Here is a 14,345-nt window from a genome sequence, read left to right as displayed (position 1 = left end):
CTCTATATCGTCTATAGATGGGATAAAAAGGCTATATCCGCTATATCGGTGCTTAATATAGATTATACTATTGATTAGTATTATATATTTATCGTCGATCTTGTTCTTACGAAGGAGCTTAACGGGCTTACCGGCTACTAGCTCAGTCGTAGCCTCTATCGTATCTTCTTGTTTATATAACTTACTAATATTAGTAGCTAGTTGTTTATCTACGACTACTCCTACTTCTCGGCCCTAATACTGTAAGATCAACCACATAACAACTCGGACATGTCACGTCGAGCCTGTCCACTGACACAGCATCTCCTCACAGTTCTGTAGCACGGACAACACGAAAGTCGTAAGGTCTCCGGCGCGATCATGCTGCTCTTAACTTGGTTGAGCACGGCTTTCGTTGACTGACACACCCGTTCCTCCACAGTACTACTGCCACCCCGACGGCAGCAAGCAGATTCTGGAACACTGTGACCATTCAACCTGTATATATGGTACCGATGCTTACTGTGATTTTGGTGGCAAGAGAAAAGCAGGATTGGGAAATGAGCGTTGCGACCAAGTGAAGGACTACGGAGAGGGTGCATTTGCTTGCCTAGATAACTTCAGCACGCTGATAAGTACATGTGGAAGGATTATTTCTAACGATCGAGCTGTTCGGGAAGAAGTGTGCTGACTGCTTGCTCCCTTCCTAGGTGCAATGTTTCACCGACAAGAATGGCGTCTTTGCACCATCGAATCCTCAAAAGTGTGGGACGCGTTGTTTTACGTCTACCGGAGGGAGTCGATCGTGTCCTCAGTCGTGCTGAAGGTGGAGGCAAGAATGGAGGTATGGATGTGCTACACGGTGCCTTGCAGCGACGTTGTAGATTCAGTCGCACGGCATCTGGGGCTACGGTATGGTGTGTAATCATTCTGGGAAAGATTTGGAAAGGATTAGCAATGCTTGCGATACTTGCGAAAGAGCTCGGCAGTAGGATGGGCATACATAGGAGGCGCCGCACGTTACCCACAATCTCTCATCACCCCGTACCGTTTCATCCCCTCATCAGCTCCGCTACCAGCAGCAAAGCACGGCCATCCCAACATGAACTTCCTCACAAAAGTCACGGCCCTTCTCCTCCCTCTCCTCCCCTGCGCCCTCGCTCAAGCTATCACCTCATCCTCCTTCTACCTCGTCATCGAGCAGCCAGGCGCCACACGCGACAACACAACCCTCTACAGCTGTCCCACCGCCGGCCACTACAGTGCCCTCTGCCCCGACTACCTCAACCCAGTCATGAACAGAAACTCTACAACGTTCCACCTAAACTCCACCAGCATCGACCCGGCTTCTGAATTCCTGACGGTGGATGTTGTGGATGAGAACATGGACTACATCGGTGCGTGGGTTCGGTGTTCATTGAGGCGTTGAGAGAGGCTGACCATGATATGTAGAGTCCAAAGCATTGGTATTCGCATATGGCCCCACGACCAATGTTGCCACACCGCTGTTCACGAGCGCGGACGTGAAGGAGTATACGAAGTTGATTACTGCAACGACTGTCTATTTCGATGACAGTGAGCATCTTGGAATCCGCTCGAACTATGATGACTCGGTTGATCCGGCGGTCTTGGGGCATTGGGTTGCGTACTACAAGTGGTAAGTCCAGCCCAGCGGGCTTGTGTGGTGAGTTCTGTGGCTGACTGTGCTGTTTTAGGTATATCTGCTCGATTTTTGATGGGGATAGGAACATCGAGACGCTGAGTTGGGTGGTGGGAAAGTACGATACGCCGCAGAATCCACCTGTGAGAGTGTTGGAATTAGGAGAGTTTGGGGTGGGATGTAGTGTCATCTGTGATGGCGCTGGTGTGGTGGTGGTGCGTGGTAATGGGTAGTATCGTGGTCAGACATCAGTAGCAACGTTCGTTGGTACGGCATGACGTTTTGACTGCTCTCAGGTACACTCCACGTTCGATTGCAGCAGCGGCATAGTGTGTCAACCACCTGCGTCACCCAGTCCTCCATCATCCTCCACCATCCGGTAAAGCTCAGGTCCAGCCCCATTATCGCCGGACCGCGCCAAAGTACGGAGTCAGTGTGTCGTAGTAAGTTGCGGTAACATTCCCGTCGAGCATATCTTGCAGCACTCTTTGGCTTGTGATCTTGATTGCGTCCTCGCAGATCGACGCAAGTGGTTTTTGGTCCCAGTCGAACTCATGCCACTCCTCCTCGAACTCCTTCAGCTTCTTAACCCCCCGGACTTCCATCTGAAACACAGCATGGTAACAATTCCAAGACATCGCAGCTGGAGACAGGTACTGCAGAAGGTACATTCGGTGCCAGCTTGGTTTGGGCCCACCATCCAGCTCGGTCATCTCCCCAAACGGTCCAAAAATATCGCCCCAATAGTCACGCGTGCGAACACGGAAGTTCAGGCGAAGCTCGTTGGGCTTGAACTGCTCGTAGGAGAATGTCACGACGAAGGTGTCATTGTAGTAGACGAGCGGTCGTGAGAAAGAGCTATCCAGGCTGACGAAACTGTTCTCACCACCGTGACCATGGTAGATGTTTCTGTGTGTCGTCTGAAGCCGGGAAAACAAGGCTTCTTGCAGCATGGACGAGTCTGCGATGGTGTCCTTCCATTGCTTCGAGACGCGCTGGGCTAGGAGCAGAGTCTGCATGTCCAGATCTGACAGGATCTGCTCCAGCAGCTCGGTGACACCGAAGGTGCGAAGTGCGGCGGTGTTGCTTGGAGTCGTGGTGGTGGCCATGATGTGGTGCTGGTGGTGATGTCAGTAGTGGTACGTGTATGCGTTGCGAAAGCTGTCTTACACGGTATGGAAATGGTGTGTGACGTTCGGTTGTGGTGTACGACGAGCAGTGATGGTAAACCTGGAAGTTGTTGTTTGCTGTTGGTTGTGTAAGTTCAAGACGCGCAAAGTGAAGCATGAGACAAGCGAGCGCCGCGACAGCCGTTGCCAAGCCGTCCCTGTGAACAAAAAGGCAGGGACGCCATTGTACGGTATGCTATCGGGATGATATTCCTCATTGACCCATTCTTCACAGACAACCAGCTCGACTGATGCTCACCTATAGACGTACCTTGTCCTTCTGTGAACCGTAACATGTGCAGGAGGCTCTACAAACATTGAATGTGTCCGCGACATGCGCCTCGACGTGCGTCCAGCCTGTTGCAGACCGTGATCAGACCCATGTAGGTCGTGCATCCTCAATGTCATCTACACCCAATGTGTATCGCTAGCATCTCTTCAGCTACGCCAGCGACCAAAGTCTCGCAGATCTGGCCTATGGTCTTGCTCTCCAAATCGAACACGGGCGATAAGCTGCCGATGTAGCTTTCAGCCTTGGTGGGTTCGCCTTGTTCGTTCAGAAAATCAAAATAGAAGTCGTATGTGAGCTCGGCAGGCGGTTGCACAAGGTACATGTAGTACCATGACGGCCGATAGTGGCACCACCGGAATTCATTCATGGGTCTGATGGAGAGGTTGATGGCGTATTCGTCGTCGGAGTCACCATGTTGAGGATGGAGGACGATTTTGCATTGTAGGGCAAACCCGTCGTGGCACAGCTGGCTCTGCTGAGCAGGGATCATCTCCAAGCTGATAGCCAAGCTGTTGAAGCCGTCGGTACCAAGCTGGCGACCATCTCCTTGGACTTGACGGAAGTATAGCGCCTCCTACAGCTTCTTGAATCCAGCGATGGTGTTTCTTGATATGAGTGGAGACTTGTTGAGCGCGGAGGATGCTGCGCATGTCGAGCCGCAGAAGCACGTTCTCAAGAAGCTCTGGGGTGTTGAAGACCTGGGCGGCGGCTGATGCAGTAGGTGCGGCGGCGTTGGTCGCGCCTGCGGTTGGTAGAGCAGCGGCGGGTGTAGACATGTGATGGCGCTGTTCGTGGTCAGTCTAGCTTTTCATTGATCAAATCTTTTCGGCGATGGTACCTTGTGCGTGATGTGGTGTTGTCTGTGGAGTGTTGCGTGGTGTACTGTCGCTTCTCTGTGGAAGTATCGTAGCGAGGAGAGTACAAAGAGAAAAGAAAAGAGAGCGAACTATATAACCACAGAGGAGTGAGGAAAGCTCACTTGCCAAGCAGCTCGGGTGAAGAAGCAAGCCAAAAGCATGATGAGCCTGAACCTCACTTGGCACAATGCGAAACGCCAATTGCTGACCAATGGCCCTCTCTGCTTCATACCACAGTCAATTCACTCAAACTTGTCCGGAACTTCCCACTCACAGACCTCACCTAAGCACTATCCCCCCAACCCAGCGCCTCCTCCAACTTCTCCTTCGTACTCTTCCCCGCCCCATTCATCATGCCCCTCTGCTCCACCTCCTCCACCATTTCCTTGAACTCCTCATCACTCTCCGCCTTCATCTTGAACTCGTCCCAGTTATCCTTTATCCTGCAAGCACGTAGTCAGCTCAAGTCTTCACATTCCTTGCACACTTGTGTGCAATGCCCGAAACACTCACCACTGCACATCCCCACCCGCCGGCGGAATCATGAAACCCGCCTCATACCCTCCAATAATCCCCCCAAGCAGAATACAACTCCTCAACGTATGATCCTCATCCGGCGCACTCCTCTTGACCTTCGGCATGGGCACAATGCGATTCCACTCGCTCATAATCTCGTGGCACAGGCTATCCCAATCTTTCTGCGTGCGACTCGGTCCTGCACGAACGTTTGCGATGATGTGGTTTCCCTGCCGACGCTTGCCGCCGACGTAGGTGATGTGGGAGGTGGCATCGGTGAATTTTACATTGACGAACATCTTTGGGGTGGTGAACTTTGTGCTGTGGATGCGGGTTATGGCGAGGGCGAGGTCGTCTTGTTGGGAGGGGGTTAGGGGGCAGATGTGTTGGATTTCGTAGAGGGGCATGGTGGTGACTGTGTGAGATGGTGTTTTGCTGTGGTGATGTTGGTGGTTGTGGGATTTGGTCTCGCTCTGTCGATGTTGCAATTGGGTCGTGGTATTCCTCGGCACTGTTCCTGTAGGTATAAGTACATGTAGTGCTAGAGAGGAAGTGTAGTTCAGTAATCAGAGCTCATCGAGTTGGAGCTGGAAGGGAATTCGGCACATGCAGTATGACGAAAGCTGGGGAGAGCTTCAGAGAAGCTTCCTGGTACCCAAACTCGAAAGCTTCCATGAGAGGTGGTACCAGTCTGTAGAGGGTTACCTTTCAGTATACAATATCAGTACATGCCGAACCATTAGAAAGCAATGCTGTTCAGTAACCCAACTCCGCGCCTTTTTCATGCTAACGTCGTCTTGTGTCAAATCGTGATATCATCGCTCGGCTCAAAGCATCTGCATCAACCGATGCACCTGCCCCATGCTGTTTCGTTGTCAGTCAGTATCCCCTCTGGGAGAGAGAATGTATCACTTACCAGGCAGACCACATCCAAACCCAACAAAAAGATACACCAAAAACACAATGACCACCGCCAGCAGCACCATCAACCTAACGTTCTTCCACCACATCTTCCTCCTCAACCCACGACTCCTCACCCTGAAGTCCGCAGCACTGCCTCCCAGTCTGTCCGTCTTATCAACCAAAAGATCAATCCTCTCGCCTCTTTCAAGTACCCTCTCGATGTTCTCCGTCATGATGCCCCTGACATTATCAATCTCGCTCTGCACATTCTTGAACGCATCAGCCTGCCCTGCCTTCGTCGTGCCATAATGCACCATAATCTCCTTCAGCGTCGCATTGAACGCCGCTGCGCCATAGCTCGGAAGGCTGGAGAAGTTCGTTCGCTCAGGATCAAATTCCTTCAAGAAGCGCTTCTTGATCTCGACGAGGTAGCCGAATGGTACACGTCGTCCAAGATCTGCGCGTGCGACTACGAGATATGTGAGGCCATCGGCAGACAGTGAGTCGGGATTTGAGCTCGAGGGCGAGGCGTCGGCGATGTAGTGGATGAAGGTATCGTTGGTCTTGTCGGTGAAGGTGAGCTTTTGGGGTGAGTCGTGAGAGATCTTGGGGAGCACGACGGAGGCGACGTTCGAGGTCTTCGAGGCTGCTGCGGTCGTGTGCTCGGCGAGGACGGTGTTGTGGTAGGCGATGCAGCTGTAGAGGAGTGGCGTTGCTGGCATTGAGCCGGAGGCCATGATTGCTGATTAACTCTTCGTTGGGTATTGTTCGTCCCGATTCGATATCGCTATGGTGCTGAAGTGGTTGCGTGGTGGTTGTTGTTCGATCTCGAAACTGGAAGCCTCGAACACCGCCCGATCCATGCATGTGCTTGGCGATCAGCTCACGTGGCGTGACATCACCTCGGATCTTTCTTGGGTCTCACTTTCCCTTTCTCTTCGTCCTCTCACATACATCTTGGGTGTTGCTCTCACGACGCCTCCCCCTTGCCTCGGTAGCAGCAACAACGACGATAGAAGCTCACACTTCGCGAGAACGAAGAGCGTCAGCGCGACGCATGCGCTTTGTCTTCATCAATGTTCGGGAATCCGAGAGACCTAGATCGTGCTATGTTAATGGCTCCAGCTATCGTTCTCTGGCAATCTGGCGGCCGCCTCCTTCCTCCATAGCCATTACTGCCTGCTCGCGGATGCCAACATACGATGGAACCTCGATCTCAAGAGATCTCTTCTGGATGACAGACTTGGGTTGACTAACCATGTAGGATACACCCAAAGTCTCAGATAAGCTGATACGGTCTTTGCTATTTTCCTGTGAAAAATGAAGCAGACACCGAGAGTATATTGACCTAGACACACAGGTGACCTTCGATGTCTGAGACTTCATACCGTGCACTGATCCACCAGGTCTCGAATGGTCCGGCTTGGTGTCAGCTAGCTGTACACATAAAGCATGAAGAACGACAGCCACAACATAAACCCAAGACTCAACACTGTCATTTTCCATCGGATTTTCTCTTGACTCACTCCTCGGCCCATATCTTGCAAGTCAGCAGCAATGCCCAAGCGCACCGCCAGCGAAGTGGGAACCGAAGATATTCGCGACCACATCAGTAAGCTGAGAGAGCGCAATGTGGACTGTGGCGGACATGATCGATTCCATCTCGGTGCTGGCTTCTACTTGAGTACAGCGAAACCCAAAATCGATACGGTAAGCCAATACCAAGATCGCATCCTCGCTGCCGCCAAAAAAGCGCCACGCTTTCTATTTCGATTCTGGAACAAGGACTCTGGTGGACCGGGTACTTTCAACACCGCGGAGGCCGTCACGCCTCGTGCTTTCGCGGGCGGCAGACATGACCACCTGCTGTTCGACATGCAGCAGACCGAGTTCGACAAAATCGCCACTGACCACTTTGCGGGACGCGATACGGAGACAGTCTTCTCCTCCTGGTCACAAGCGTTATCAATCGTGCTGCAAATCGCTTCTTCTGGCCGCCGAGAAGAGGTAAGGATCGCTATTCTCGACACAAAGTTGCTTGGACCACACAACGTAGTGATGAGCACCAGGACTGCGAACGAAGTATGCCGTTTCGTCGACATCTACGACTGTGAGCTTCCGATATTTGGCGTCATTGATGGGCCAGCATATCAGGCGTGGCCGCTCTTACCACTTGAAGAGGACGGGATATGGACTTTCATCACTCGGTCCGGCAGCCCACGATGCAGCTCTTTGGAAGACTGCATAAGGGATGCCTGGGCTCTTGCGAGCGGAATCGAGCCTTCACACTTCCAGGTCCCTTTCGCAGCCCATATAATGGCTCTACATCCTCGAGAGCATCCAGGCCCTTGCAAACGAAAGGAAGACGAGCAAGAAATATTGAGATTCCTCTCATGCTTGAAAAACAACACGCTACACCATTTCATCGAGGATGCCACTATCATGACACCCGGGTATGCAAACAACTACGCCTATGTAGAGGCAGATCGAGCTCATACGTAAATGCGTGACCTCGTTTTCCTTCAGTTTGGCACAGACAGGGTCAATGCATTGCAGCAGATTGCTACGCCAGCTGATGAGACACCCTACGAACGAGAGGAGAGATACAAAGCGGCCCAAGGAGGCAGCAAGGGTAACGTCACCACTTCGACAGCCACTGACAGTAGCCCACGCGCCGATGGCGACAGTCTCTTCGCAAGTTTGCTCAAGTACATTGGGTTCAAGTAGCCAGATGGACATAGCTCGTAAGCATGATCCCCTGATATAAAACCCGCACAAGCTCCGTTCCATCTCGATACAGTATCTTGATTCTTACTTTCTTTTCCATCATCTGACATACATGCACCAATTTCCATCAGCAAAAGATGACTAGTTACATATCATTCCTCTTTGGTGAAGACGTATCTGCCGCAGCAGGACGACTGCTCGCAACGCGATGGCGCTGAAGCGTGCCTCTCTCTACAACAATGCATGGATCAACCGCAGACGGCGCGGGCCTATGTTGGACAGCCCCTCATCACTACTGCGCCTTGAAGCGCGACGGCAATCTGCATCATGTCGAGTTATCACGATAGGGGACTTCAAACTTTCGGTTGAGACTCAGTAGTGATGATCGTGGTGAGAGCCGCCATACGGGGCACAGGTAACAGGACACGTTTCGATCTCGTCCGCGAGCATAGTCGTGAAGAAGGAAGATCGTGCTATCTAGCGAAGCTTTCGATCCTACAACCCTAGTAAACAGCCTTTCGTTCTCCATATTGACTTTGTGCTGCACCTTCGATCCCTTCGTCCGTCAATGAACCATGACAAACACTAGGACTCTGCTTGAGAAGCTCCCTCAAGAGCTTTACGACATGATCTACGAGTTCTTCCTCTCAATGAATGCAGGCGAGGTCTACATCAACAACCGCTACCTTCCCCCAGTGCTGCTGCGGCTGAATGCTAGTATACGAGCAGCCTCCGCCAGCCTCTACTACAGCCGTATGACTTTCGTGGCTGACGACATCGGGTGCCTAGTTGCCTGGTTGAAAAGGTTGCATGTCAGCCACGTTGCTATGCTGACTTCTCTTCGCCTGGATGGCTCTCCACTGCGATATCGAAATCCGAGCGAAGCATGGAGAAAGTTCAACAGTGACGCAGGGTATGCACTGGCCATACTAGTCAATGGGCTTGACATGCGTACCGGTCGTTCTGTGTTCAACCGACTAGAGTGCAATGCGATACGGCCAGTGCCGGGCGGGCGTATGGAGGTAGTCTGGGTGCCGGCTGTGGTGTCGAGCGCGGACGGTATACGAATGCTGGATGATGGTGGGAGTTTTGAGGTAAGAACTCGTCTGTAAGAGAAACAACAGAATGTCAAGACTTGTCATATGATCACGTTGGACAGTATATTTGCCATCGATAAAGTGTTCAAAGCCCAGGCCATCAACGATCGTTCGGGCGGTCCGGATTGATCTCATGCTCACCCACCTCAGCTGCTGCCGGGTACTTCTCTGTCTCGACTGGTACATGGTTCCTCATCGCTAGCCAAGTAGGCACGACAGCAATAGCTGCGAGAAGAATCAGTCATTGACCATGTTGAGTGCTTCGTGTTACTTGACCAGCAAAATAGTGTTGACCGCCAACGGCACTCTCCCGCCTGTCCACTCGTATTGAAACCAAAGGACACTGCCTGAGCGAAACTCTCCTGCCCTCTAAGCACACCCGAGAATCGTGCCAACTCCGAGCTGTTATCGGTACTTGTCGACAAGAAGTAGTAAAGCCAGTTCTGCAGTGCTTGCTGAGCGAACTGCCAAAGCAACAGCACGAAGAAGCCTTCGACGAAACCTTTGTCGACCCAGTCGAAGACAGGCTTGGTACGGGTGTACTTTTCCTGGATGACCCAGCCGTAGACCCAGGCAATGATGTGGATGACCACAACATAGTAGTAGCCGATTGTGATGCGCTTCTTGACGGTAAATCCTTTGTAGTCCAGTAGGGTGCTGATGATCTGGGAGGACAAGAGGGTGCCGAAGTTGCTGACGAAGCCGATGAGAGCTCTCGCTCGGACGCCAAAGTAGTATCTACACGATTGGGTGTTAGCCATGCTCGAAAAACACATGGTGGTGACTCGTGATTGTTGCTGAGACGCACGTTTGGAGGGTGCCACTGTACTGATTGGAGTACGCCGCCCGAAATACCGGCAGCAGCAGTAAGATCTCCTTCCTCTTCGTCACCTGCCACAATGCATAGAACTCCGCCTTGAAGCTCTTCTCAGCCCGCACGACGACTCTGCTGCCATCAGCTCTCTGCACCTTCTCCGGCGGGCTGAGCAATAGTGCGATGGGCACAGCCAAGCACTGCAGCGCGATGAACACCAGATACGTCTGGTAGCCAACCTTTCCCTTCGTCTTGGCTCCAACATCACTGTTCAGACCCAGCACAATCGCACCACCAAGGATCGGCCCTCCAGTGCGGAACCACAGCCAGATGTTCATGTATCTGCCACGCTTGCCAGGCTCAGGATATCCCAAAGCAACGGCACCCTCGCTGGCCCAGAAGAGACCAGCAGACAAGCCACACGTCACTGCACCGACCAGTACCAACCAGACGTTGCCATAGCGGTTGTTGCAGTAAAGGCCAGCAGAGTAGATAGGATAGCCGACAGCCCCAAGCAGCAAAGTCTTGTTCAGCCCAATCCGATTGGCGATTGGACCGCCGAAGAGGCATAGAAATCCCATCAGGCCGAAGACAAGAGCGTTCGCGGCGTTGACAAGGTATGGCGACTGTGCTCCTCCAGCTCCGAGAGAGTTCATGGCATTCCATAGACCTGGAGCGATGAAGCCGACTGCACCGATGACGAAGGCATTGAAGAGAGTCGTCCGATAGCAAGTCCGCTTGACAGGCTTGATCGGTTCATCGAAGGGCAGTACTGGGTCTGCCACTGTTGTCGTGATCGTAGGGACCTTTGCAGGTACTAAGTCTGCCATGGTGGAGGATTGCCAGGAGTTCGAACAGCATCAACTCGCAAGGTAACGCCATGATAAATCAAGTCGCAACCCTCCGTCTCGTGGGCTTCTTACGCCATGTGTTGAGCCGTACTGTTGCATTAGATCAATCGCTTAAGTTCGATTTTGCACGGGTGAAGTTGCGAATCTCAAAGGGCGATGTCGCCATGTTCCTGGTAGGTCCACATCGTGCCTTGGCAATGCAACGCTGTGATTTGTAGGATCCGCCATCGTGCATACCATGGTCGGCGGCACCCGTTGTTGCAGACTGATCTTCTGAAAAGGCTCCATGTCCTTTTCTCGTTTCCGTGCTCATTGTTGCCGTTGTAGACTCTTCCCAATCTCCTCCACCTGCACGGCAGCATCCACGGAGCACGACCTCGACCGAGAATTGCCAGAGCAGACCATACCGCGGTCTTCGCCTCTTGCCATTGGCTTCATGCCAGCTGCCTTGGTCCCACGGCCAATCGGACTCGACGAGCGATGAGCTCAAAAATCAAGAGGTAGAAGAAGAACGCAACAGCTGCCAGGACCATAATCGCCACCGGTAAGCATACATCGCTCATAAAGAGCTGTTCCAGCGTCGCACCAGACAGCACCATGCTGAGTGGGAGAATACCAGGCGTGATGCTCTGGAGCTGCGCAGATCGGCATACAGCTCTCGAAGTTGGTCACAGAGCTTCTCGAAAGCCTTGAGCGTCGTGCCTTGTCCAGACCTTCAGTGCGGGGGAACGATTTGGTTAGTTGCACACTTTCGCCACGTGTGGTCGTGCTGTTACAGATGCTGCATGGCTTCCACGTTGTGTCAACTCGACGACCTCTTCGCGTCACGCGCTCCTAGGAGCAACCTCCGCGGGCAGCCGCAATTGACTTTGAGCCTTGCAAGGTCCAGGTATCAGACCAAGACAGCTCGTATGCCGTCGATCCGTGGTTTGCCATTCGTAGACCAACTTGCCTGAAATTTGAGAAGTGATATCTACTTCTAGTAAGAAGTAGTCGCTCAACGACGACTTCAAGTTGCAAAGCATGGCAGCGTCGTTACATATATGCAAGGCTGAGCGCATACCGGAGGCCACGTTGTTCCGAGCATTGTCCAAAGAAGACATCGTGACACGCTGCCAAGCCACAGCTCAGCCGCTATACAAGATCATAAGCCGGGAACTCCTGTTAGAACGATTGTCGAGCGACTCGGAAGATTTCCTCGCAGGCTATTCGAGTCTTGTCTTACTCGGAATAGACTGCCCATCGCTCGAATCCGAGGCATCTGCTGTAATGCGTGACCTAACTTCGTCACGCGATCGAGGCAAACCGAAGTTCTAAGCCACAGCAAACGCAGTAGTGAATGCATGTGAAAGAGACGTCTGTGCTCAAATACGCACTTCAACAAATTCTTTTCCTGGCTTCCGCAACCTTCCAAAACATCCACCAAACACAACCGCCAACATGGCATTCAAGTCGCTCGTTCGAGGAAGCATCCTGCTCAGCTTAGCATCTAACACACTATCAGCAGAGTCAGCAGCATCAGACTCACTACAAGACTGCCTGCAGAACGCACAAGCAACAGTCTTCTACCCACAATCGACAGGTTACAACGACACAGCCAAATCACAGAACACCAACTACAACTACCAACCAGCCGCGATCCTACAACCCAACTCGACCGAAGAGACTGCCGCCATCGTCAAGTGTGTCGTCGCAGAGCAGGGCGCCACCAAGTTGTCGAGTTTCGGCGGAGGACATGGCTACGCATCTTACGCACTCGGCGGCACTGATGGCTTCGTGGTCATCGACGCGAGCAAGCTCCAGGACATTGAGATCGACGAGGCCGGAAGCACTGTTACTGTCGGCGCAGGTACCAAGATCGGACCAGTCGCAGCGCGCATTGGTGAGAAGGGCTTCGGTCTTCCACATGGCACCTGCTCCAGCGTCGGCGTCGTCGGCCATTCTCTTGGAGGTGGTTGGGGCTTCTCGAGTCGCAAGTGGGGATGGCTCTTGGACCACATTGTCTTCCTAACCATTGTTGACGCCAAGGGCGAGATCAGAGATGTTCTCCCATCTTCCACCGGCGCTGATGCGGACCTCTGGTGGGCGATGCGCGGCGCTGGAGCCAACAACTTCGGCGTTGTCACATCCATCACCTTCAATGTGGAGAAAGCACCAGCAAAGTCCGTCAACTACAAGGCTATCTTCCAGACCAACGACGAGTGCGCTGAGGCATTGGTCGGCTTCCAAGAGTTGAGTCTTTACCCTGCCGATGACAATGGTCTTTCCTCGAAGCTGGGTGCCCAGCTTCTTCTGTATGGCGAAGGAGGAAGTGATCCGGGTGCATGCCGATTCCTTGGACAGTATCTTGGTCCACTCGAGGAGTTCCTGGAGATCAAGAAGAGAATTGTGGACAACTTTGAGGGTAGAGGTATCAAGATTGGCGAGTTCAACAACACCGAATCTGACAGCTGGGTGAAGACTCTGACAGACCTGATGGGTGACCTCAACGCCCCACCAACCAAGGTCCCGTACTACGCGCAGTCGCTGATGGACGATGGCTCACCTGGATACTCCAAGGAGAGTGCTTTAGCCATCACTCAAGCTGTCCAGAGGACTGTCGGCCTCCATGGCATTGGCACATCAATCGCCTTCGACCTGAACGGCGTCGGCTCCGGTACCAACGCCGAGCAGCCTCACGGTGACTCTGCATTCGCTGTTGCCGGTCATCGCAAAGCACTCTTCCTCAGCCAGATCTATGTCAACGGCTACCCAGGCTTCGACAAGCCACAGGAGCAGGAGGAAGTGAACCGAGCAGTGGATGGCGTGGTTGGCGCAGTCAAGGCTGCGAATCCTTACGACACCTGGCAGGCGTACGTCAACTACGTTGACCCTCGTCTGCAGGATTGGGCACAGCAGTACTATGGCCAGGCTTTGGCTCGTCTGAAGTCCATCAAGAAGGCCGAGGACCCGAACACTGTGTTCGACTATGCCCAGGGCTTGGCTCACGCATAGTGTGCGTCCGACGAAGCGGCTGACGCCGGATGAAGGATGCCAGGGCCTCGATCGTCTGTACAGTTGGATCCAGAAAGTTGGACACAGGAGTTCTCCATGCGTCTAGGCGAAAGCAATGCAATCAAACTCCATGGTCAGAACATTTCCCTCCCTCTTCATCTCTGATCCTGGCCGTGCCCGTGAAGTCGTTGCCTGAGTTCGTATGTCCTCGGCCCTTCATTGTGCTCCGATTCTCCAAGTGATGCTGCTGAAGTCGAACGCTGGCGGAACGAACCATTCGCGAACATGAACCCGAATCATGTGATACCAAAACACCACAACGCGTCCAACGCGAAGGAGCAGCGACATCGGCTTGTACGTAACATCTTCGCACCCACCCCAGCAAAATCGTCCCACATCTGTCTCAGCTTGGCAGATCTGATAAAACGAAAGCCCGAGTTATCAGATGTCTCCTCTTCCAGCAAATCCCATACATAAATTCCAAAA

General features: G+C 52.8%; 8 protein-coding genes across 8 annotated transcripts; 3 read left to right on the top strand and 5 right to left on the bottom strand.

Moving 5' to 3' along the window:
* Window positions 1-1,081: 1,081 nt before the first annotated feature.
* On the top strand, window positions 1,082-1,640 carry CLAFUR5_10805 (uncharacterized protein; the record flags this gene model as incomplete). Its single annotated transcript, XM_047909953.1, has 2 exons — window positions 1,082-1,376; window positions 1,432-1,640. 2 exons carry the CDS (start codon window positions 1,082-1,084, stop codon window positions 1,638-1,640), a joined length of 504 nt encoding a protein of 167 aa, XP_047765405.1.
* Window positions 1,641-2,040: 400 nt separating this feature from the next.
* Window positions 2,041-2,748, bottom strand: CLAFUR5_10804 (uncharacterized protein; the record flags this gene model as incomplete). The annotated part of the gene is made up of 1 exon (XM_047909952.1): window positions 2,041-2,748. The coding sequence occupies one exon, from the start codon at window positions 2,746-2,748 to the stop codon at window positions 2,041-2,043; it is 708 nt and encodes a 235-aa protein (XP_047765406.1).
* A 464-nt stretch (window positions 2,749-3,212) lies between these two features.
* CLAFUR5_10803 (uncharacterized protein) lies at window positions 3,213-3,876 on the bottom strand (the record flags this gene model as incomplete). The annotated part of the gene is made up of 2 exons (XM_047909951.1): window positions 3,213-3,632; window positions 3,679-3,876. 2 exons carry the CDS (start codon window positions 3,874-3,876, stop codon window positions 3,213-3,215), a joined length of 618 nt encoding a protein of 205 aa, XP_047765400.1.
* Window positions 3,877-4,240: 364 nt separating this feature from the next.
* Window positions 4,241-4,880, bottom strand: CLAFUR5_10802 (uncharacterized protein; the record flags this gene model as incomplete). Its single annotated transcript, XM_047909950.1, has 2 exons — window positions 4,241-4,400; window positions 4,471-4,880. The coding sequence occupies 2 exons, from the start codon at window positions 4,878-4,880 to the stop codon at window positions 4,241-4,243; spliced, it is 570 nt and encodes a 189-aa protein (XP_047765332.1).
* Window positions 4,881-5,314: 434 nt separating this feature from the next.
* CLAFUR5_10801 (Vesicle-associated membrane protein) lies at window positions 5,315-6,113 on the bottom strand (the record flags this gene model as incomplete). Its single annotated transcript, XM_047909949.1, has 2 exons — window positions 5,315-5,337; window positions 5,390-6,113. 2 exons carry the CDS (start codon window positions 6,111-6,113, stop codon window positions 5,315-5,317), a joined length of 747 nt encoding a protein of 248 aa, XP_047765401.1.
* An 820-nt stretch (window positions 6,114-6,933) lies between these two features.
* On the top strand, window positions 6,934-8,103 carry CLAFUR5_10800 (uncharacterized protein; the record flags this gene model as incomplete). The annotated part of the gene is made up of 2 exons (XM_047909948.1): window positions 6,934-7,851; window positions 7,903-8,103. The coding sequence occupies 2 exons, from the start codon at window positions 6,934-6,936 to the stop codon at window positions 8,101-8,103; spliced, it is 1,119 nt and encodes a 372-aa protein (XP_047765402.1).
* A 1,243-nt stretch (window positions 8,104-9,346) lies between these two features.
* Window positions 9,347-10,844, bottom strand: CLAFUR5_10799 (Notoamide biosynthesis cluster protein; the record flags this gene model as incomplete). Its single annotated transcript, XM_047909947.1, has 2 exons — window positions 9,347-9,938; window positions 10,009-10,844. 2 exons carry the CDS (start codon window positions 10,842-10,844, stop codon window positions 9,347-9,349), a joined length of 1,428 nt encoding a protein of 475 aa, XP_047765202.1.
* Window positions 10,845-12,305: 1,461 nt separating this feature from the next.
* Window positions 12,306-13,859, top strand: CLAFUR5_10798 (Xylooligosaccharide oxidase; the record flags this gene model as incomplete). Its single annotated transcript, XM_047909946.1, has 1 exon — window positions 12,306-13,859. The coding sequence occupies one exon, from the start codon at window positions 12,306-12,308 to the stop codon at window positions 13,857-13,859; it is 1,554 nt and encodes a 517-aa protein (XP_047765203.1).
* Between the last annotated feature and the right edge of the window lie 486 nt (window positions 13,860-14,345).

The sequence above is a fragment of the Fulvia fulva genome, chromosome 8 (assembly GCF_020509005.1).
Source record: "Fulvia fulva chromosome 8, complete sequence".
NCBI classification, from domain to species: Eukaryota; Fungi; Ascomycota; class Dothideomycetes; order Mycosphaerellales; family Mycosphaerellaceae; genus Fulvia; species Fulvia fulva.
This window is presented reverse-complemented; position numbering and strand designations above follow the sequence as displayed.